Source organism: Tenrec ecaudatus, chromosome 18, assembly GCF_050624435.1.
Source record: "Tenrec ecaudatus isolate mTenEca1 chromosome 18, mTenEca1.hap1, whole genome shotgun sequence".
Lineage (NCBI taxonomy): Eukaryota > Metazoa > Chordata > Mammalia > Afrosoricida > Tenrecidae > Tenrec > Tenrec ecaudatus.
In genome coordinates this window covers 64743552-64767781 of record NC_134547.1, presented here as the reverse complement: position 1 = coordinate 64767781, position 24230 = coordinate 64743552, and the positions used below count along the sequence as shown (strand labels likewise).

Genomic DNA, 24230 nt, shown 5'->3' with positions numbered 1-24230 from the left:
AGAAAGAAGTGACATATGAGAGGATTAGAAAAGAAGAAATACTAGCTTTATGCAGACCATTAGATTCTCTTGGCTGCTCTGTGCAGGTATTTTGCATTCAATCTTAAGGTTTACAAGACTTTTGCAACTCTGCAGATTCTGAGAAACCCACAACTTTAAGAAAATTAAAGCTGCTGTTTACAGTAACCCAAAAAACCTTTTAAGGTACCTATTGGTAAAAAAAAATTTTTTAGTGGTAAATTTTTTTAAAGGAGGTTCAGGAACTACTAATTTACATACATGTACATACATTGTATACATAAAAACTTGATCCAACTACATAAATTATAAGAAGCTTCTATTGACTGATCACTTACTATCTGCGAGACATTGTTCTGAATGTGAAGAGTACAAGTTCACTCATCCTACGTGGTGGATATTATCACAGTTAGCCTCCCTCTAGGAACAAGGGTGCTCAGTAACTTGTCTAAGGTTCCCCAACCGAATAACAGCAACACTGGGGCGCAGGCTCGCAGTCTGACCCTACGTCTGCACCCTCAGCCATTCCACACTGCTTCAGCCCAGATCAGCTTCCCATTCTCCCACCAGCATTTCTGGCAAAGCCAGGGCAAGCTTCCAGAGCCCTTGTCAGGCACTGTTTAAAGCAGGAAGCTGGCTGAGCACACAATAGAAAAGCAAAGGGTCCGCTTGCAGCAGACTGGCTCAGACAACTTGTAACCAGAGGCTGGGTCCATTAAATCTCTCAGTTTACACAGGAATATAGACTTCACACACCTGTCACTTTTATGAAGCAGGTCAACATCAAATCCCCAAGTATATGGGAATGATGTGATATATGTATTCAATCCCAACTAATTTTTTCAAAAAAGAGGGACAAGAAAATCCTAAACTTGAGAAATTTCATTTATGAAAATCCTACACCACTTTGCAGTATCAACAGTGGGCAGACACACAGCAGCTTTTTAGGTGGAATCTTTCGTTGGTGCAAATGATTAATGTACTCAGCTGCTAACCAAAAGGTTAGAAGTTAAAGTCCACCCACAGGTGCCTACGAAAAAAGTCTTGGTAATCTTAAAAAAAATCAGCCCCCAAACCAAACTAAATCAGCCAGAAAACGTCCCAAGACACAGTTCCGCTCAAAACGCACACAAGGTCACCATGAGCTGGAATCAACTTAATGGCAAATGATCTAGCTGCGTCTTTCTGTTAACTGTTGAGGATTATGGGTTGAGGGACACACTTTACACACACAAGCACACGCACACATACATACATACACACTATACATACACACACACACACACAAGCTTTGTAACCTCAAGTTGAAATAATTTTCAAACTAAAGAAGTAAAAAAGCTTCTATTCTTCTATCTTTAAATCCATTCCTATGAAGTTCAGGTTCAAGGGCAAACTCGATTTTGCAAAAGTTGACAACTGAACAAACTCAATGAAATGTCAATACATCTTCTCCCTACAGAAGCTGACAAGCTGTTTGAGGAATCATAATGAGGCCAAAAATAGCTAGTGAGTTTTTCTTGTTATTTGTAACAGAGAACTGTTTATTCTGCTGTTTGTAGTATAGGACATAGGGAAAACGTTATTGCTTGTACAACGTAGTAGCAAACAAAACTGAAACTGCCCATTAGGGTTGGCTAGCCAACTGTCCTGTCACTAAGAAAGAACGTCAGCTACAGACTGAGCAGCTCCTGGTCGTCTGCACTTCATTTGGTTGATACTATGCAAACTCCCATTATTTGTCCCTTAGAAAGCTTTGTTCGGCCAACATGGTTTTAAAGAAAAATAAGTAATACAATTAAAGACTTATTACAAAGCTACAAAGAGACTGTTAACACACGGATGGACAAACTGACCAATGGAATAGAATCCAAAGCTCAGAAACAAACTAATGTCTGCCAGGAAAGGGAACATGAGAGAGGTTGTCTAAAATGGCTCAGAGGGGTCATATCTGACCTCCTCTGGCCTCCCTATGTGCCTCCATGCTCCACCCTTCTGTACCCTATTCTGACACCAAGCTGCCATGGCTCTTTCTTCTCTGAGATGGCCACAATGAACTTACAGGCAATATACACACAATTAAGGGGGCTTATTAGGCAATTTAACAAGTACCACCTGCTACCAAGTCAGAATCAGTCAACAGTAAGGCTAGTCATTGGTGCACACCAACACCTCTTCTCTCTGCCAGGAGCTAAGTCTCTCTTGTCCACAGGCTCTCAGCCACGTAGTCAGTCCCTCGGTTTCTGTCTCTGTGGACCCAGAAGCCAGCACTTTGCTTTGCCTTCCAAACTACTATCTCCATACTGTTGTCTGCTCAGTCCTATGATCTCTGTGCCTCGGGTTCCGATGCCTCTAGTCTCAGCTTCCGCCACTTCCAAAGATCTTTGGAAATCTCTCTCCCTATTGAGATGGCTCATCCTTAAAGCCAGGGGAGTAGCAACTAAAACTATGTGTGCCACACACACTCAATTTGCATAGTTCCACCCAATCATGTGGGAGTTACAGAGCTAAAAGATAGACAGCCATTATACCAGAGGATGTACACTGATACAGATAGGAACTGGAAACACAGGGAATCCAAGACAGATGATCCCTTCAGGACCAGTGCTGAGAGTGGCGATACCGGGAGGGTGCAGGGAAGGTGGGGTGGAAAGGGGGAACCAATTACAAGGATCTACATATAACCTCCTCTCTGGGGGACGGACAACAGAAAAGTGGGTGAAGGGAGATGTCAGACAGTGTAAGAAATGACAAAATAATAATAATTTATAAATTATCAAGGGTTCATGAGGGAGGGTAGACAGGGAGGGCGCTGATACCGAGAGCTCAAGTGGAAAGCAAATGTTTTGAGAATGATGAGGGCAACAAATGTACAAATGTGCTTGACACAATGGATGTATGTATGGTGATAAGAGTTGTATAAGGCAAGGAATGTACAGATGTGCTTTATACAATTGCTGTACGTATATGTATGGATTGTGCTAAGAGTTGTATGAGCCCCTAATAAAATTTTTTTTAAGTTGTACGAGCCCCCAATAAAATGATTTTTTTTAAAAGATGGAAGGAATATACAATTAAAAAAAAAACAACCAGACAGCCATAAGAAATTTCACACCACCACAGAGGTGGCTTTCTAAATAAGTAGGAAAAGGCTTAATTATTCCTTACAAGCTGTCAATATACATTCTGATCCAATCCTATTCAAAAGTGTAATTCTTCATGGAGTATGACAAAATGTTGAAATTTTTAGAATATAAGATAGGAACTTTATGGACTCCAGAACCCCCAAACCAAACCCCCTGCCACAGAGGCAATTCCAACTCATAGCAACCCACTAGAGCAGTGGTGCCCCACCTTCCTCACAGGTCCTCATGCTGTGGTGACCCACAACCATCAAATTACTCTCACTGGTACTTCCTCACTGTCATTTTCCTACTGTTATGAATTGGGTGAACCCTGTGAAAGGGTCGTTTGACAACCCCCCAAAAAAAGGGGGGGGTCGCGACCCACAGGTTGAGAACCGCTGCTATAGATAGAGTTGAATTGCTCCACAGGGCTTCTAAGACTACAAATCTTTCTGCAGACAGACTGTCTGGTCTTTCATCTGAGAGCAACTGGTAGGTGGGTCAGAACTGTTGGCTTGCAGGGTTAGCAGCCCAGTGTTTAACCAGAGCACCTTTCATGACACCAGGGAAAGTACATATTTAAGACACAAAATACACAAAGGCAAACATTTTAAAGACAAAACAATTTTTTAAAAATTCAATCACATTACAGTATGCTCATCATAAGAAATCATAAGAGGTGAAGTCACAAATTAGGAAAAGAGACATCTGCATTACATATAAAACTCACTGCCATCGAAGTTGATATAGAACTGTCCATGTAGGTTTCCCAGATTGTGAATCTCTATGGGAGTCGAAAGCCTCATCTTTCCCCCATGGAGTTGCTGGTGATTGCAAACTACTGACCTTGCAGTTAGCAGCAAGGTCCAACCCACTCACTATATGCCAGCAGGGCTCCTTGCACCACATGTACTAACAAATAATGAGCACTTACAGAGACAGAAGCAAACATTCACTCAAGCAAGAAATTTTATATGAAAACAAGAGCCATAAGTACACATTTCACAGAATATCAAGGTTAAATATGTAACCTTAATACATTATATATGAATACATGATAGGGCTTCAAAAAGTTCGTGGAAAGGGGGAACTTTTGCCATGAACTCTTTGAAGCCTCAGTTATGATCGTGTATAAAATAAATAAAATCACAAGCCTGCCAGCATTAAGTTTTGGCATGTGCAAACGAAGCTATTTGGGAGTGTAAACATGGGAGATCTGTGCAGCATCCAGTGAACAGGTGAAGATGCATGCATCCTGTAACCCAGCTACTGCATTACTAAGATGCACCCTGGTAAAACTCGCATTCACGTATGTAAGGAAATATATGAGAACGTTCTCAAAGCAATTGAAAGTCACCTTAAATTGCACTGATGGGAGATCCACTGCCATCAAGTCAATACAGACTCAAGATCCAACAGGGCAGAGCAGAACTGCTCAATAGGGTTTATGAGCTTCATACAGCTTTACAAAACCAGACTACTTCATCCCTCTCCTGAGGAGAGACTGGTGAGTTTGAAGCTTTACCTTTCAGTCAGCAGCCCAATACTCAGCCCACGGCACTACCAACACTCTCTGCAGCATCTTCAGACCAGCGAGAACAGCATTGAATATGGAGCCTTCAATGTGGGTTACAACTCTTTAAAACATCCAAATCCTCAGAACTGGAAGTTGTCGAGGATTTCGTCTTGCTTGGATCCACAAGAAATGCTCATGGAAGCAGCAGCCAAGAGATCAAACAAACGATGCATTGCATTGGGTAAATCTGCTTCACAAGGCCTCTTTAAAGCAAGGATGTCACTTTGACCCAAGCCATGGTATTTTCAATCACCTCATAGGCATGTGAAAGTTGGACACTGAATAAGGAAAACTGAAGAAGTGATGCATTTGAATTATGGCACTGGTGAAGAATGTTCCCTGGAAGCAAGGATGGCAGGTCTTCGTCTTGTGTACTTTGTATATGTTACCAGGAAGGACTAGTCCCTGGAAAAGGACACTATGCTTGCTAAAGTATATGGGCAGGAAAAAAGAGGAAGAGCCTTGACAAGACATACTGACACAATGGCTGCAACAGCGGGCTCAGACAAAGCAGTTAATTGTGAGCATGACGCAGCACCAAGGCAGTGTTTCCTTCTGTTGTACATGGATCGGGTCACTGAGTTTGAATTGACTCTGATGGCCCTAACAAAGAAATAAAGGAGCCCTGGGGCACTGTGGGTTAGGTGTTCAGCTACGAACAGCAAAGTCAGTGGTTCAAACTCACAAGTTGTTCCAAGGAGACAGATGAAGCTGCCTTCTGCAGTAAAGACTCAGTCTTGGAAACCCTAAGAGACAATTCTATTCTGTCCTATGTAAGGTGTCTATGAGTTCAAACTGACTCAAGGGAAGTGTATTTTAGAGCAATAGGTATTAAAAATGAATTCATGTATCTGAAGTACATTATGATATGTATGTAATGAGTATGGTGTGTATGTGTTGCGCACAGGCATACGTATATATAGGAGTGTCAAGGGCTATTATTACACAGCTTACATAGGTTGGATATAAAGCAGCCAGATAAAACCAACACTAGTTCAGATATAGGTAATAAAAGTAAGGACATACATTAGAGTACGGTGGGTAGTGGTGACCTTTGGGGAGGGGGGAGAAAAATGGGAATGGGGAGGTATACTACTTGGGAGGTTATTTTATGTATTATTATTTTGAGTACCTGAAATTGTTGGTTTTCTGAGGAGGAGGGTAGGGGGAATTCCAAGAAAGTCTCAATACAGAGTGACAAAATTATTTGAGTTCCTAAAACATACAATTGAAACTAAAACTGAAACAGCACTGCCACTCCCCCACCCCCCACCCCAAGGGCTTTCCTATTCAGCAATCACAAGTCTGAAAGTTTACCTTTATCTTCTGAAAGTAAATAGGAAATGTGGGCCAGGCTCCGACCCAATACCCTTGACAGGGTGTGCCCTGTGGATCCTCAAGGAAAAGAGATGGGGTAGCAATTCCCACGGTTTTGTGAAAGTGATGTCAAAATAATCATATGGATAAATCATGTGTTTATCGCTCACGGGTTTTGAACTACTTAAGCAAAAGCTACTTTATAGTGGTGTGGAACTTCTGTGTGGGAAAATTGAGTCCTAAGTGGTTCCTAAGAGGTTTCTAAACTGATTACAGTCATTATCAAAGGGCTTCTGTACCCTCCAGGTCTGGTCCCAGACTTCTCCCTTCCACATCTATGCTCTGTCCCTTTCTCTGTTCCTTATTGCCGGATCTTCTGCATCCAAAGCATACTTTATTGAGCTCCAGAGGTTTGGAGGCTGTTAAGAGGCTTTGAAGAAAAGTACAAAACCAGGAAAACACACACACACACACACACACACAGTGGAGATAGCCAAAGCTTTCTGAAGCAAAGCAGGTGTTCACATAGTCTTAAGTGGTCAGACTCTTCTTTATCGGTATCTCAGATAACAGACATGTGAAATGAAGAATTGCAAACCAGTGACATTAGAAATATTCAAAACTCAATTAAGTTTCTGTTGCGATAGAGGTTAAGATGGACAGTTAAGATGTTGACATTATAACCCTGGCTTGTTCTAAATTTTTATTATGTCCAGTATTTCCTTCTTTTAAAAAAAAGTGACCAAATATACCCATGTTTTTTCCTTTGTAATCATTTTACAAAGTGCCATTAATGATCTTCACAACATTGTGCGATCACGGTAGTACTTCCTTTCACTATCTGACAAGATGCTGGCAAGGTTATGTGCCCCTTCTTTGGGCGCCATCCACTCTCAGTGCTTGTGTGGCTTTCCAGTGCCATGCCACTATTTCACCTTATAGGAAGAGGAGACCCATGCAACCAAGACACTCCTCACAAGCCCTACATTCTCAGCACTGGGTCCACCAAAGCCAAACCACACCACTGCCCTGAGGTGACTCTGCTTCACAGCAACTCTGTAGGTCAGAGTACATCTGCCCCATACGGGTTTCCATGGCTGTAAATCTTTAGGGAAGCCATTTTTCTCCTGTAGAGTGGCTAGTGAGCTTGAACTGCCAACCTTTCTATTAGGGGCTGAGTACTCAAACCACTGCCACCATTAGGCTCCTTATCAGTTCCATCAAACCCTACCCCACTGTCATTGAGTCAATTCTGAAGCACAGAATTTCTGAAACTTAATCTTCATGGGAGCCTCATCTGTGGGAGCAGTTGGTGGGTTTCAACCATTGACTTTGTGGCTAGCAGCCCAACCCCTAACCTCAGCAATAGCATGGCTTCATTAGTCATCAGGTGCACAGTCACCCCTTCTTCCAGAAAGCTCAGGCTCTGCTTGTAAACGGGTCTCTGGCACTCTGACCTTAGGCCTCGGTTTCAAGGTCCTGAGGCCTTTGCTGGGGCTTCAAAGTCCTGTTTGTGAATGTAGACTTTCCAACCAAATTGGTCACACTGTAGCCTCAATGACCAGGGCACTGCTCTCCAGCTTTGTTATGCTGTCTTGTACTTGGAATTTAGGGGGCCTGCTGTCGGGAGGGAAGCACCCGAGTTCTGATATGGCTGCCTTTGGTTATGTGGGACTGAAGGCTTATCATCCACAACCTACTCAAATCCCTCCCCCAACAGCAACCAAAAATTCCCCTGGTGAGAAATGCTATTATGAGAGCGGGTGGCTGCTTTGTGACTCACACTGTTTCATTAAAAAGATCCCCCCCCCTTTCTTTTCCCCAAAACAGATTTTCAGGAGAGGAATCCAAAGGTTTTCCAAACCCACAGCACAACAGAACAGCTCATAATACTATTTCTCATTCCATAGGGGATTCTGGAGCTGTTCTGATTCATTTACCTTTTGCGCTGCATCTAGCCTCTGGGCTAAGGGATGAGGTCAGGGCTGGATGAATCAAACAGCCAACATGACTAGGCTCATCAGATTTTAAGATGCCAATCCTTCTACAGGTCTCAGACTTGTCTGCAGTGTTCCAGGGCAACTGGTTGTACTGGGTATGCCTGTCGCAGCCCTATCTTACCAGGCCTGAGGAGATCTAATAATGGAGGACATGGCACACAGGCTGCTTGTTACAGCAGTGTAATAATAATGTCTCTGTTATTAGATTCCATTGATCTGGCTCCTACTCATGTCTAAATGAACAAAGCACTGCCTAGGCCTGCCCTGTTGAAGGCATTAAAGGTATAAGCAAGATTGGAGCGCTATTTTTTAATTTATGATACTCCAAGTACTTTAGTGCGTGGGGCTGGAATCCCAAGGGTTACTTCAAATCACTGTAGAATTCCCAGAGTACTCAGGATAAAAGAATCTTGAAAAAACACTTTCTCAGCAGGGAAAATGGGTTATTCAACATGGAAACAAATGAAAGGGATTTCCCAAGAGCTGAGAAACATGTGCACAATGATTTAGCTGGTCGGAGCCCAGGTTCTTGGGCTCTCAACTCCTCCCTTTCTCCCATGTCATCTGGATAACTACAGATTTCAGTTGCTCTCACAGGCTAGCAAACCAACTTTGACCTTCAAAGATGCTACACAGTACAGCATGGAGGTGACTAATTTTAGAACAACTGTGTGTGGCCCCCGGCTTATTTCATTACATTTCCGAGCCAGTTATGGGTATTAACAACTAGAAAGTCTGAGCCAGAGTAGCTGTTGAAGCTGCTTATGCACAACCAAAACCTTAGGGATTGGGGCTTTAGGGTCATGATTTCATGGGACATCCCAAGTAATTGGCCCAATAATGTGCTTAGTGTCTGCTCTACCTCCAAGTTAACTGTACAGAGCCTGGGATCTTAACAGCTTACGAGCGGCATCCAAAGCAGAATTGCTCTCTGCCTAGAGCAACAGGAATGTGCAACCTCTATGAACACACTGCCTTCTATGCCTGTGTGATAGTTAGGTTTATTGTGCCAACTAGCCCAACAGGAGCATGTGGGCAGGGTTTAATCAGGTCACAGCTTGATTGGAGGGCAATGAGATAAATGGCTTTCTAAGGCCCGCCCCTCTCTCTCTTCCTCTGTGATGATGGGATCGAATCAGTGTGCTGCTGCTTGAGCTAGTTTTTTTTTGCCTCAACTAGCCAAACCCGTGGATGTGTCCCTAGAGCTTGAGGATCCTTCAAGACCTGCTTCGCCACACGGCTGGCATATACATGTGTACATTATATGTGCTTGAGGCTGATGCGTGATGTTGTCTCTGAAACTATTGCCCTGAAACCCTAAGTCAAAAATATGTCTTAAGGTCCTCTTAGAACCTGTTAGGGGGTAAAGGAGATCCCCAAATCTCAAATACAATTTACAGAGACTATTTATAAAGTGGACAAAGACAATGAATGCATCCTCAAGATGAGAGTGGCCTCCGCCCGAGGTCATAAGGGCGTCCAAGGGTTTGTAGAGAACTGGAGGCTGAAATACGACATAGGAGAGCGAGCAAAGGAAACAGTCACAAAAGCATGCTTGGCAGTCGATCAATACTTCACAGTTGCAAACGGAGCACAGAAACAGGAATGGGACCTGCGTCATGCTAGTCAGAAAAGCTTTTAAGACTATTTCAGGGACCTCCAGTCACAGTAGTCAGGCTATGACACATAACTACATGACCCTAGAATCCCAAAGTTCCACCAAGGGCAGACCTGGGCAAGCTAGTCCCTAAAGACTAGAAAATCTCTCCCGGGAATGGCTAAGAGTGGCAGTAATCCACTTTCTAATGTACTCTGCTGAAGGACAAGGTTGTTCACATTGCTAGATAATGGTCAGAAGGAATTCAATGGAGACTTAATCCACATGAAGACTCAAACACAGTTTTGGAGTTTTTAACTGCTATCTACAGCCTTCCGCAAACACGGCGCTCAGAATTTAAACACCAATACCAACGACACAAAAGGTGTGCACAACTAGCGAAGAATGTCTGCACCAGCACTTTGCTCTTATAAGCACTAATTATGTGGGATCAAAGGAGGACTGGAAAGATGAGCTGAGGAGCTAAGGAGGCAGTGAGCTTGTCAGTGGAGGCGGAACAACTAGCAAAAGGAGGGTGAGAACAGTGCCACAGCTCACAAAATGCCACTGACTGAGCCTGTGGGAACTGTTGGATTTGGTTTTGTTGTATGTATTCGCAACAATTTTGTTGTTGTCCAACTTAAAAACAAAATTAAAAAGAAAATTGAGTTCTGCGATTGAAAGTCTAATTCACCAAGACCAAGATGGCCACGTATGCCTGAACACAAGGTGGGATTTATCGGAAACTCAACCTTGGGTAAGCAGGAAAAGTCACCTTACAGTCAAAATCCTCATAAAAGGTCTCTCATCATGCAATACTATTTAAGTTCTTTATTTTGAACAGAAAGTATTTAGCCATAAAACACACTTAATAATTATTTCTTGGGGGAATGACATTTTAATCCCATGTTGCTATCACAAATAAGTTTTAAAATACAACCTTAAAAAGCAATACCATGCTAGTGTGGTGGCAATAGATACTTGCAAAATCAAGGAGGGGCACTGTTCCTTATACTTCCATGAGGGTTTTATGGATTGGGATACATTTTACAAAGGCCAATTTAAAAAATGGTGAATCATGTTCTGGAAAACAGTGCTCAGTAACCTGAAAGAAACATGATTCTAGGGATGATAATGACACCGAAGTCAAAGATACACACAAATGAAAATTTTTCCTTTTTTTAAACAAATTATAATTTATAATCATTGAGAAGATAGAGAGCCATAATATATTGATACATATTGAAGAGCTGATGCCAGGGGCTTACGTGGAGAGCAAACATTTTGAGAATGATGAGGGTCACGAATGTACAAATGTGCTTTACACAATTGATGTATGTATGGATTGTAATAAGTTGTATGAGCCCCTAATAAAATGACTATATATATATACACACACACACACACACACACACACACACACATACATAGAGAGACAGAGAGAGAGAGAGAGACAGAGACAGACAGACACACATAAAGAATTTCTTAGTAGGCACTTGACTGCAACCACAGCGAAAAGACTGCCTGCCTGGTCTAATTCGCTGCCCCCTAAGGTCCGTACCTGATCTTTCCAGTAAAGAATGATTAGTTTCACTGCAGAGTTTATATTATCCTTGCTACAGTCCCTGGGCAGAGCATCTGAATTTGTTTGTTTATTCAAGAGAGGAACTGACATAGAAAGGGAATTTTTCTGCAAGTTGCAATACTCAAGAGTCCTTAAGGAATGAGGAAGTAAAGGAGGCTAGTAGGAACAACGTAACAATACTAACCACCCTTATAATCCACCATTTGTCTGTCAATTTGCCACACTGTGATGGCCTGCTTGTCGTTGCAATGTTGAAAGCTATGCCACCACGATTTCAAATCCCATTAGGGCTATCCATGGTGGGCAGATTTGGAGACTCCCTACTCACAGAACACAAGCTGGAAAAAGGATTAGGCCATCTACTTCTGAAGGTGGGCCAGTGAAAAACAAGAGTAACAGTTGAGTGCTTGCTTCGGCGGCACATATACTAAAAATTGGAATGATACAGAGAAGATTAGCATGGCCCCTGCGCAAGGATGACACGCAAATTCGTGAAGCGTTCCATATTAAAAAAAAAAAAAGAGTAACAGTTGAACATGATCTGATAAAAAGTCAGAAGATGAGCCCCTGAGATTGAAAACACTCAAAATAACAGAGGAAGTGCTGCCTCATCAAAGTAGAGTCACCTTAATGAGACTTACATTTTCTGGTGTGGGGTACAACTTAAAACGAGAAGGAAAAAGACCCCAGCAGCAAGCATCTACTAATAACTGAAGTAATGAATATATGAAATATATGCCTAGAAGAGCTGGAAGTCTTCAAATATGAAACAGAATACATAAAGATCAATACATTAGGCATTAGTGAGTTGAAAATGGACTGGTACTGGCCATTTTGAGTGAGTAAGGCAATCATAGTTTACTATACTGGGAATGACAAACTCAAGGGGAATGGTGTTTCATTCATCATCAAAATGATTATTTTAAGATCTCTTTTAAAGAACAATACTGTCTGTGATAAGCTACTATGTTTTTGCCTCAAATATACCCAGGGAATGCTACTATTCTCCTTTACACACCAATCACTACAGCTAGTGAAGAAATAGAATTCTACCAACTTCTTCAGTCTAAATTTGATTAAACATGCAATCAAGAGGCACTGATACTGAAGACTGGGGTGCGAAAGTTGCTAACAAAGAGGCAAAATCAGTAGGTTGGAAAACACGGCCTTGGTGACAAAAACAAGGCTGGAGATCTCACAGTAGAATTTTGCAAGACCAACAACTTCATTGCAAATACCCTTTCTCAACAACATAAATGAAGACTATCAATGTGGACCTCCCAGATGAAGACATGGGAATCAAACTGACACAGGACAGTTCAAGAAGGCAAAGCACAATATTATAGTAACATGTACAAAGGTGATCAGGCAAACATGGCCAGGGGCTAACTGGAACAGATCATTATTACAAGTAAGTAAGCTCAGGTTGCAGCTGGAGAAAATGAAAACAAGTCCATGAGAGCCAAAATACAACCTGAATTTTAGAAATCACCTCTCGGACAGATTTGACACACTGAACACAAATGTCTGAAGACGACTTGATGAGTTAGTTGTGGGACGATATCAAGAACATCACACATGAAGGAAAACGTCACTAAAGAAGACAGGAAGGAAATAAAAGACTAAAGGAGATGCCAGATGAGGCTGAAACTTGCTCTCAAGCGTTGATAATGATTACTGGGGACCTTGTAGGACAGGGCAGAATTGTCTCTGGATTTCTGTTACTGTCTTTTTTTATTTTTATTATTATTAAATTCCTTTATTGGGGGGCTTTTACATCTCATACAATTCATATATTTATCCATTGTGTCAAGTGCTTTTGTACATATGTTGCCATCATCATTTTCAGATAATTTTCTTTCTACTTGAACCCTTGATATCAGCTCATTTTTCTTCTCCCTCATGAACCCTTGATAAGTTATAGATTATTTTCCAATCTTCCATCGTTCTGTCACCCTTCACCCACTTTTCTGTTGTTCGTTCCCCTGGGAGGGGGTTATATGTTGATCCTTGTGAACCTTTCTCCCCCCAACTTCCCCTTCTCCTTGTATCTCTATTCTCATTGTTGGCCCTGAGGAATTTATCTATCCTGGATTCCCTGTGTTGAGGGCTATTATCTGTTGTGGTGTACATATTCTGGTCTAATCCGATTTGTAAGGTAGAACTGAAGTCATGATAGTGGGGGGGGGCGTGGGGGATGCATTAATGAACTACAGGAAAGTTGTATGTTTCATCAGTGCTGTACTGCACTGACTGGCTCATCTCTTCTGTAAGGGGATGTCCAATTGTCCACAGATGGGCTTTGGGAATAAAAAGCTTCATTTTTCTCCCTCATAGTCACTGGTGGTTTCCAAACTGCTGACCTTGTGGTTAGCAGCCCAATTTGTAACCACTGTGCCACCAGGGCACATTGAGCATAAAGTAGTTAAAGGAAATGGAAGAAATGATAAAGTCAAAGAGATGAGCAGAAAATTTCAAAGAACAGCTCAAGAAGGCAAAGTACAATATTATAGTGCTCGCTTCAGCAGCACACATACTAAAATTGGAATGACACAGAGAAGATTAGCATGGACCCTGCGCAAGGATGACATGCAAATTCGTGAAGCGTTCCATATTTTTTAAAAAGTACAATATTATAATGAAAAGTGTAGATCGCTTCTCGGCCTTTTGGCTAAGATCAAGTGAAAAGTGCAGAGACTTAAGAGTTATAAAGCCAAAAAGAACACACTCATTATTTCTCAAGCTGAAAGAAGTGATGGAAAAAACAAACACAAGCCTTGAGATGCGATACTGAAGGATTCTATGGGCAAAATAATGAATGATACAGGAGCATCAAAAGATGGAAGAAATAGTCACTGTATCAAAAAGAATTGATGTTCTACCAATTCAAGAGGTAGCATATGCTCAAGAACCAATAGCAGTGAATGAAGAAGTTCAAGCTATGATAAAGGTATTAGCCAAAAGCACAGCTCCAAGAAGTGGCAGATTACCGATGAATATTGAAAATTCATGAACTGCCCAAAGAACAAATAAATCTGCATTGGAGAAGAACTAGCATTAGAATGTTCCTTAGAAGCAAGGACAATGAGATTTTGATTTCATGTACTGTGGACATGATATCAGGAGATACCAGCCAGTCCCTGTAAAAGGACATCATGTTTGATAAAATAGAAGGCCAGCGGAAAAGATGAAGAGATGGATTGATGTGGTAGCTACCAACAGTGAGCTCAAACCCAACAATCTGGAGGACAGCACAGGACTGCTCTGCTGTATGGAAGGTTTTATGACTTGGAAAAGACTCCATGACACCTGACACTGCCATCCTCGTCCTTACCGTAAGTGTTCCAGAGGCACTCGGTAAATAACAGCACAATGAATGAAAGGTGTAGCTCACTACATCTACAAATACACACACACACAGAGTAGCTTATGTGTAGGCAAACATCTCATGAGAGTTGGTTCTTGGCGTAGAGTTAAGTTTAGGGTTACGGTTTCATGGGACTCCCAGTTAACTGGCAGAACAAATTTAGTACATCTGTTTTACTGCCGCCACTACCTTCTGCTTCAGAGCAACTTCAATTCACAGGACCAAGGCAGAATGACTGGTCTGGGTCCATCCAGAAGAAAACCATCAAATAATATTGGATGAACCTATTTTCTGCTGATGATAGGAGAGATTAGTTAGTACAATTCTGGCTTAGGAAATAGCTGACCAGTATAATATTGATAACAATGCTAGTGAATCAGCCAAAAAAAGCATTCAGTCTGTGCTGTTTCAACATAGAAAAACTTATGTACAGTAGAGCTGGGCTTCAGGTACAGATGTATGGTCCACTGGCTACATACACTTTCAGAACCAGAACCAATTGTTGCAAATGCAAATCCTTGGGTTTCTCCTTGGCTCTACAGAACTCTTGTGAGTGGGGTCCAATAACTGGCAGGGTACCAGGCTGCCCAGAGACTCTTGGGAATTGTCAAGTGTGAGAACCCTACTACTATTCAAATAATTAGGAAAGCTTGTGTTTGGTTGCCTTCTTGTTAAAGACCAAAGAGGAAACTATAGACTCTTACCCTGCCTTCCACCTGAGCTGGTAAATGTTCCTTCACCTTTGGCCACCAAGAGAAGGCGGCTGTACTCTCATTCAAGACTATGTCCACAAAGATCTTAAGGCACCCAGGCTCCTTAGTCTATCAGCAAGTTCTGCTGTGGCATTAAGATCAAACTTAGCTATTTCTTTGCTTCCGACTTGAGGGTTAGGAGCTCTGGTGGTTTAGAGGTTACCATTAGTCTGCTAACTACAAGGTCAGCAAAGAAAGATGAAGCTTTCTACTCCAGCAAACAGTCTCAGAAACCCACAAGGGCAGTTAGTTCTATGGTCCCTGTGAATGGAAACTGACTAGTTAACAGTGAGCTCAGTATTGTTTGGTTTTAAGATGAATTCTGGGGATATTTCTGATGTAAGGTTTCGTGATTAGTCCTTTGGACTAAAAGAGAAACCTGGATCTTATAAGAATGTTAAGACTCAAGGGCACAAGGATCAACCTAGAACCCCCTCCCAGGGAGACGATGTAAGATATGAAAATAGTAATCTATAACTTATCAAAGGTTTGTGGGGGGAGAGCAGGTGGGGGAGGGAGGTGGAAGAAATGGGGAGATGATATCAGGGGCTCAACTGGGAAGAGAATGCTTTGAAAATGATCATGGCAGCATGTGTACAAATGTGCTTGACACACTGGATGAATTTATGGATTGTGATGAGATGAAAGAGCCCCCAATAAAAGAAGAAGAAAAAAAGCTCACAAGGGAAAACTGCCGACTCTATGAAAAGCCCTTCTCCTCCTCATTCCCATTACCCACAGCAATCGCTATGAGTCCCTGGATTCAGATTACCGTATATACTCGAGTTTAAGCCAACCAAACATCAGCCAAAGCACCTAACTTTACCACAAAAACTGCATTAAAAATGTGTGATCAAGAGGTGTCAATGCGATCAGTATCAGGCAACAAAAAAATCATATCATTGTGAATGAAGGGGCGTACGGAGTGGAGACCCAAAACCCATCTGTAGGCAACTGGACATCCCTTACAGAAGGGTCGCAGGGAGGAGACGAGCCAATCAGGTGCAGTGTAGCAATAATTAACCATACAACTTTCCTCTGGTTCTATTATGCTTCCTCCCCCCCCTACACACACTATCATGATCTCAATTCTATCTTATAAATCCAGCTAGACCAGAGGATGTACACTGGTAGATAAGAATTAGAAACACAGGGAATCCAGGACAGATAAACCCCTCAAGACCAGTGGTGAGAGCAGTAATACCAGGAGGGGAAGGGGAAGGTGGGGTGGAAAGGGGGAAACCAATCACAAGGATCTACATATAACCCCCCCCCCTGGGGGACAAAACAGACAAGTGGGTGGAGGGAGACATCAGACAATGTAAGATATGACAGAATAATAATTTATAAATTATCAAGTGTTCGTGAGAGGAGGGTGGAGAGGGAGGGGTAAAATGAGGAGCAGCTGATACCAAGGGCTCAGTAGGAAGCAAATGTTTTGAGACTGGTGATGGCAACAAATGTACCAATGTGCTTGACATAATGAATGTGTGTATGGATTTTGATAAGAATTGTACAAATCCCCAACAAAATGACTTAAAAAAAAGGAAAATAATCAGAATTAGTAAAAGTACATAATATTGTTTTTAAAAATATGTTAATGTTGGACATACGGGCTTGGACAGCACTGGGTTGGGATGCTTTCTCTTTTTTGGGGGGGGTGCATTCTTTTTTTTTTTTTTCTTTTTTCTCCGCCCTGGGGATGCTTTCTTAATGTACACTTACCCTTTATATAAAACTCATTAAAAATGTGCTGAAAAACTCGGTTAAACACAAGTATATATGGTAAGTTATGACAAAAAAAAAACGCTGGGAGGAAACAGTTAAACACTTATAGTTAGCCATTATACTAGAAGACTGGGGGTTTAGAATTTAGCTTTTGAGTCACAAGATTTAGTACCACAACCTCAGTGACCCACTGCCATTTAAAAAACCCCAATCTCTACACAAAGTTTGTTCCAATTCTGAAACTCTTACAACTGGAGTTTTAAGAAAATGTCACAGTCTGATACACTTGAGCGGAAAGTCACATCTTTGAGATACATACCATGTTCCTTTTCCCAAAAGGAATGAAAGTCACAGCGTTCTTCTGGTTCAGAGTGCCATGGGTCAGAACACTTGTGACAGATGTGGGGCTGGCCATGTAACACACGTGTACACATCCTATAAGGAAAACAACTTAGGAGCTCGACCGCTGTTTTTCGTGAGACTTTCAAACCCTAGTGAGGAAGAGGGAACTGTGACCTTTGGGAATTTATCATTTTCTCAAAATAACTTGCTAATCATAGAAAATAAAGCCCATTTCTATTTTTAATAGAAACTAGAGAACTAAAAAGCCTGCTTTAAAAAATATGTACCATTAAGGAGGGAACTGTTAAAGAGTGGAGAACCTATCAAGAGGCATGCTTTTCCTTCCCCAGAAACCAGGTAAAGGTCATTACTTCCAGCTCACCTGCGGTGAGGCACAGAGCAGTCTTCTCAGTCACTCCAATGGAACAGGCAACTCTCCTAATTCCATAAGAATGGGGAAAATTCAACCACTTGAGAGCCCTAAAGTGGCAGCAAAATTGGACCGGTGAGAGATCTTGCTAATATGTTCAAAGACTTATCAAAAGGCATTTTCTATCAGCCCTAGTTGAGGGCTTAGCAACAACAAAGAACCACTCATATTTCCCTACGTGTGCACATGCATACACACACATATATGAATGAGAAGGTGCAATGACACACCCAATGACCAGCCATTTTACAGTAGGACCCAGAAAACATAGGCAACCTCTTCCAAGATGGTGGACCTTCTGGAATCTCCCCCACCCCACATAAAAAAACCTATTTTTAAATGCCTAGGAGGAGTGCACAAAGATGACCAGCCCTGCAGGGTCCGTGACCACTGGGAGGAAGGGTCTCTGTAACAGATTCTGTAAAGCAGCACTTTATAGCAGCATTCTGTATTATGACTATCCCAACAATGTAGGTCAGATTTCAGGAGCGAGCATCAATAGCCATTTGGGGATAGAGTTCACGGGCAGAATTATTTAAGAAATCAAAGAAGGTGGAGAGCTATCAGAAAAATGCCCCTGAAGGAACAACATCACTTTCCAACTACATGCCACAGGCTTGTCTAACAGAAATGACCTCGAGAGACCCTCACTAAGCTGGCTCTGTGAGGCAAGCAGGACTGGTGTTATCTCCATCACACAGATGAAGTTATGGTGATTCTGGGACTCAGTGACGCACTTGCCCAAGGCCACAGATCAGAGAGCTAATTACTAGCCCAAACTTCTGACTTGCAGACCAAGGCAGTTTCCAAAACTCTCTGCTTCCTTATGTTGTAGGATGAGAGGCAGAAGAATGTAACTGTTAGGGAGCCCAGGTTTGGGTCCCAAGAGACCTGCATTGGTATCCCAAATCCACCAACTACTAGCTGTTATGACCTTGTTTGAGTTCTTCTCTGAACCCAACCTCTCTGCACCTCAGCCTCCTCCTCAGTGTGTAAAATTAATTACAGCAACTAAATGAGATGGCCAGCAAAAGCAACACATGAGACAAGGCACCTGAAAGCACTCATATTCATTAACTCGGCACAGTGCAAGGGCTACAGGAGTGATCAAGGGCAGCCCTGCTCTCATGGAGCTTAGAATTTAGGGAGACTGCACAAACAAGTAAACAGATGGAGAAAATACTTACAAAACATGCTGAGTGCTGTTACAGAAACAGGTGAGTGAATGGCTGGCGAGAACAACAGCACATTTTATAGAGGGGTCATGGGAGGCCTCTCAGAGGAGAAATTTGTGACCTAAGGGATCAGAAGGAGCTATCCACGTGAAGACCAGTGGCACGACAAGCGTTCTACTAGGCACAAACAAATGAGATGTCCGACGGTCACCAACCTGAGAAAAGATAAATGCCTGCAGGCGATCCTTTCAGGAGATTTGGGGACAAGCTTTATTGGCTGCCACTGGCGAGAACTGCCACATCTGTTTTACAAATAAAGAAGATGAGGCTTGAGAGAGGATCTATGTCTTGCCCAAGGTCACACAGCCACTCAGAAAAGGTGCGAGGGCAGGCTAGGACCCGAGGATTATAGCTCCCCCCCCCCCATCAAATTCCCTCTCTCTGCACCACTGATTTGGACAGAGATGCTATGGAGGACAGAGGGGAATCACTCCCGAGGGAGTCCAAGACTTTGACGAGCATGGAATGCTCCCACTAACTTAACTGTGCTCAGGAACAATGTCAAAAGCATCCTGAAAACCTAAGCAAAGTATCCCATCAACTGGCCTAGACTCCTTCTCCTTCTTATCTCACAACACAAGAGCAAAAATGGCTTGGCCCTGCCTCAAAGGCTCCAGAGGGGAACAAGAGTTCCTCTTCTTGAAGCAAAGAACAAACGAGGAAAGAGATGTTCCCAGTGTCCCACAGCTGGCTCCACGAGGTAAGAGAGACCCACCACTGGAGAAGAGCAGCAATATGAAGGTTCGAGTCCTCCCACTCTCTGCACAGACCTGACTGCTGAGGTGATGGCCATCCGGGAGATAAGCATCCTCCGAAAGGGCCTGAAAAGCTGATCTCTTCGTTTTCCTAGTAGAGTGGGAGAAGAGAGATACAGCCAGTGGTGCCCAACTAAGACTATCACCATCTGATCAAGGCCACAACAGATGGATCCTGAAAGAAAAGAAGGAAAATGTGGAACTGGACTGAAATTCCTAAAAAGTCTGTATTTACTGGGCTAACTAGGTATAAAGGTCTCCTTAAATGAATGGCTCAGGAGAAATGAATGTGCTCTCCTGGGTGGGGCCAAGTATCCTCAAGGTCTTGCAATGGTCAGGGCAGTCCTAAAAAGACAATGCTCAAAACTCACTGCCTTCAAGTTGATGCTGGCTCATAGTAACCCTAACCCTGTTGCACAGGGTAAAACTGCCCACCTGGGTTTCGGAGACTGTAACCATTTACCATTTAGGGGAGGGTGGTGCTAGAAAACCCTACCTATCTCCTGAGAACCAGCTAGTGGCTTTGAACTGTTAGCAGCCCAATGAGTAACCACTATGCCACCAGGAACCCTCAAAATCGATTGCCCAAAATGAACACAGCCCTCTTCATTCACATTAGGTACCTTTCCCCGAAAACATGCTACAACTTTTCTTGTATTCATTACTCAGTCCCACTCTCTAATCTCAACACTGTGGATGAAAGAATGAAAAAGAAATGTTCGAATCCAACTATAAGCCTGAACTCGAGCCTGGAACCTGGTAGTGAAACAGATAAAGATGTTCCTAGTAAGACAGATGGAAGATAATTTAGCTTAAAGTGAAGGATCTGCTCTCCTTCTCAGAGAAGTCCAGAAAAGATCACATTTGTTTTGACACCCCAAATTCCATCTGTGATGTTAGAGAACCTTCTTGAAGTGCTTCCCAGTTTACCTTAAAACTAGGCCCCGATGGCAATTCCACAAATTTAATCACAATCACACCACAAACATGTCTAACTCTCTCTGGACAAAATATTATAGGAAAAAAAGAGATTGATTTCAAGTTGCCTAGAGCTGGCCACATGCCTACAATTGCAGCTGTACCTTGCCCCCTTGGCACACGCCGCCGCCTCCCAGCCCCAATCCCACCCTCACTCCCACCCATCTCAGATGTCTGGGGAATCCAATACCATGCCAGCATTTCAAAAGCCCCCTTTCCCCCATTATTCCTAAATTAATCAGGATGTTTCTCAAAAAAAAAACAAACAACAAAAAAACTCACAAACTAAATTCAAAAAGAAAATAATCGATCCAGGTTATTTCCAGGAAATTAAGTCTACCCTATTTCACAACAAAAGTGGTCCAATTGACAGTCTCCTAGAGGGGTCTCCTAAGGGGCTCAGTACCACCTTTCCTCTGAACCCTGTCCAATTATCGCAACACTCCCAAAGGTGTCTGAACAAGGAACTTCTTCACGCTGACTTGCCAAGCAGCTAATTGTGGCCCCACACCTTTTCCTGGCCAGTTTTCTAGAAGCCTAACCTGTCCTCTCAGGTTAGCCCAGCTGGCAGCGCTGTTTTCCTCCAGCAACTTGCCTGCCAACTGGAGCCTGGGAAATCCCCCTCCAGCCTTACGCTGCCCAGTCATCAGAAGTTCACAGGATGAATTCATCCAAAATCTGAATCCACCTTCTCTTCTACTGCCCTATGCCCCAAACCAGCCAAATAAAGCCCCACCTTGCTAGGCTCCGTGTGACAAAAAGATGCAGATTCACAGGAAGGGCGAGCACTTAGCATGGAGGGGGGGAAAAAGATGGAGGGATGTGTGAGGCGCCAAGCTTACTGCTACCAGGGCCCAGGTCCTGCAAAGGCTGCTGTGGCAGTCTCCTGGCTGGTCCTTGGTACAGCAGGCCACACCTGTCTGTGCCAGCAGCTTGCTAGCTGCTCCATTTTCCACAATCCAAACACATCTCCAGCGGGCTGGTAACACTGGGTGGCCCCCTTTCCCCAGCAAGGGTGAAAGTCCTAATCCAAGAACCACTTGCCCCCAATTATATTTCTTCTCACACTTAGTTTCGGTGGAGACACGGCTTGGTCCACCCGGCTCCATCACTGTTGCCAGCGAGGGAGGCCCAATGCTGCGGTGACAGCGAGGAAGCACCCACGCTGCCTTAGAGGCCAGACAGGAGCACCCACCCAGGCTGAGGTTGCTGGTACCAATAAAGGGGCTCGAGGAGAAGGTAGGCTGCCCAGCCACAAGTGAACACCCCTAGATCTAAACCACTCACTGCCGAGCGAGCCTCGTGGCAAGCATCTTAGTCCAGAGCGGGGGTAGCCCATTCATCCCTTGGCATCGGCCGGATCCGTGCACTCCATAGCGCGCGAGGTCAGGGAGCCCCGGGGCGCCCTCCCGATTGTGCCCCACCCTCCCTCGGAGGCCTCCACCGCCCGCGGACTTACCACTGTGCGAGCTGAACCACCTGGGTGCGATGTGCAGAGGTAGAGCATCCGCCAGCGAGGCTCGGGAGCCCAGGTACAGCATCCCGTCTCTATGGTGACCGCCGCCTGTCTCCTGGTAACCATTGCCGTGGGCATAGGTGGAGTCGGACGCGGACCCTCCGCCGCCCGGCGCCCTCTCGGAGTCGCCGGTCCCCCGCGAGGCGGCGGTGTAGAGGCCAAAGGGCACCCCTCCGGCGGAGCTGGGGTCCATGCCCATGCCCGCCACGGAGCTGACGGAGCGGCTGCGCAGCCCCATGGCCCCGCCGCCCGCTCGGTAATGCCCGAAGTGGGGCGCCCCTCCCGGCGAGGGCACGGCGCTGTCATCGGTGGAGACCCCCGGGAAGGGGCCCCGGGAGCGGGCGGCTGTGCTCTGCTTGCCCCCCATCCTAGCCCGGGCCCCGATGGGGCGGGAACCTGGAGGCCGAGACCCTCCCCCACTTCTCAGCGGCGAGGGGCGGACGGGGCCAGCATAAAGGGCCGGGGAGTCCAAAAAAAGGAGGCGCTGAGGGGGAAGAGGGAAGAAGAAAAACGGGGGGGCGGGGGGGGGACAAAACCCCAAAAAAAAAACCCTGCGGGGCGGAAGAGGCAGGCAGGCGGGCCGGGATCCCAAACTAAGAATTTAAAACCATCCAAGCCAAACGCATGTTTCCCCTCAAGGTCCAAGGAGTCGCGGTCCGACGCGGGTTCCGCTCGCCACAGGCCGCCCCCGGGCTCCCGAAAGCCGGGGGAGCCGCAGGGAGGGAGGGAGGGAAGGAGGGCGGGAGGCGCCGAGAGGCCGCCCGCCCGGGAGGAGGCGGCGGCGGAGGCTGGGGGGCGTCGGGCGCGTTCGCCGCCTCAGGGCGCCGAGACCTCGGACGGCGGTTCGGACGCCTCAGGCCCCGGGCAGGCTGCAGCGCCGCACGGCCAGGCGGGGCTCTCCAAGTCGCGCTCGCGGTCGCGTCGCGTCGCGTCGCGCGCTCGCTCCGCCAGCCGCCGGCTCCGCCAGCCGCACCGCCCTGCTCCGTCCCGGGCTGCGCTCGCCGGCGCTCCGAGCCGCCGCGGAGACAATGGAGGGCGGCAGAGCGCAGGCGCGGCCCGCGCCCCCTCCCCCGCCCCTCCCCCCGCCGGCTTAACCCCTTCGCGGCCCCGGCGGCGTCCTGGCAGCTGACGACCGAGATTCCCGCCCACCCGCCCCACCCGTCCGCACTCAGGCCGGCCGGGAACCGGCGTGGCGACGTCAGAAACAGAAGGAAGACGTCTTTTTCGAAAAGAGCGCTCTATAAGTCCCAGAGAGTGGCTAATTGTTCTGGGGGGGGGGTGTCCCGTGGGGGGGAGGGGCGGCGGTAGTTCAAGGGAGTGGGGTGGGGAGGGACCACCGCGAGGATTGAAAATCCTCAACCCAGTCACCTGGCTCCGAGGGTCACCGGTCAGGCGCCCCTCCCGCCACAGGGTGCCCCCACAGCACCCTCTGCTGGACGCGCCGTCCCCCCTCGGCTGGGCGTCCCCGGCCCCTTTCTGGGCTTTGGCAACCCTCTCATTGGACCCCTCCTGATAGCAAGGGATTTGCATTGGGGGCTGGGGAAGTTTGGGGTGAAGGACGCCGCACGGGGGTACTTGTGACTGCCGGGTGCTCAGGGGGCAGAACGACCTAGTCTGTGCTTAAGCAAATCGGCTGGTTCCCCAGACGGACTGTGTAAAGTGAAGCTAGGAGTCATGAAAAGAACTCCTTATTCCAGAGGCCAGGCCCCCGTTTTGTGTGCCTTTTATTATCTTTTAACCAAGCCCTCAGTTTGCATCTGACAAACATCTTTCAACCTCCCTTGGGGCCTTCGCTCAGTTTTACATTCATTCATCAACTACTTCCTGAGTGTCCCCTGCTAAACTATAAGCCTCAACCCGGCCTTGCTCTGGCTCCTTTTTTCTTTTAATCGTTTTATTAGGGGCTCATACA

The 24230-nt window shown here is 45.2% G+C and overlaps 1 protein-coding gene and 2 non-coding genes across 6 annotated transcripts in view; 2 read left to right on the top strand and 1 right to left on the bottom strand.

The window, feature by feature from the left end:
- The window catches only part of ZNRF1 (zinc and ring finger 1), a 97828-nt gene extending 74490 nt beyond the window's left edge, over positions 1-23338 (bottom strand). For all 4 annotated transcript variants that reach the window (XM_075538053.1, XM_075538054.1, XM_075538055.1 and 1 more), the window contains exon 1: positions 22262-23338. In XM_075538053.1, coding sequence (XP_075394168.1) covers positions 22262-22685 — 424 coding nt within the window. In that variant the 5' untranslated portion in view covers positions 22686-23338. The remainder of the gene's footprint in view (positions 1-22261) is intronic.
- LOC142432843 (U6 spliceosomal RNA) lies at positions 11619-11726 on the top strand. The gene has a single exon (XR_012780946.1). It is a non-coding gene; the product is annotated as a U6 spliceosomal RNA (small nuclear RNA).
- On the top strand, positions 13728-13834 carry LOC142432831 (U6 spliceosomal RNA). Its single transcript, XR_012780936.1, has one exon. It is a non-coding gene; the product is annotated as a U6 spliceosomal RNA (small nuclear RNA).
- Positions 23339-24230: the final 892 nt, after the last annotated feature.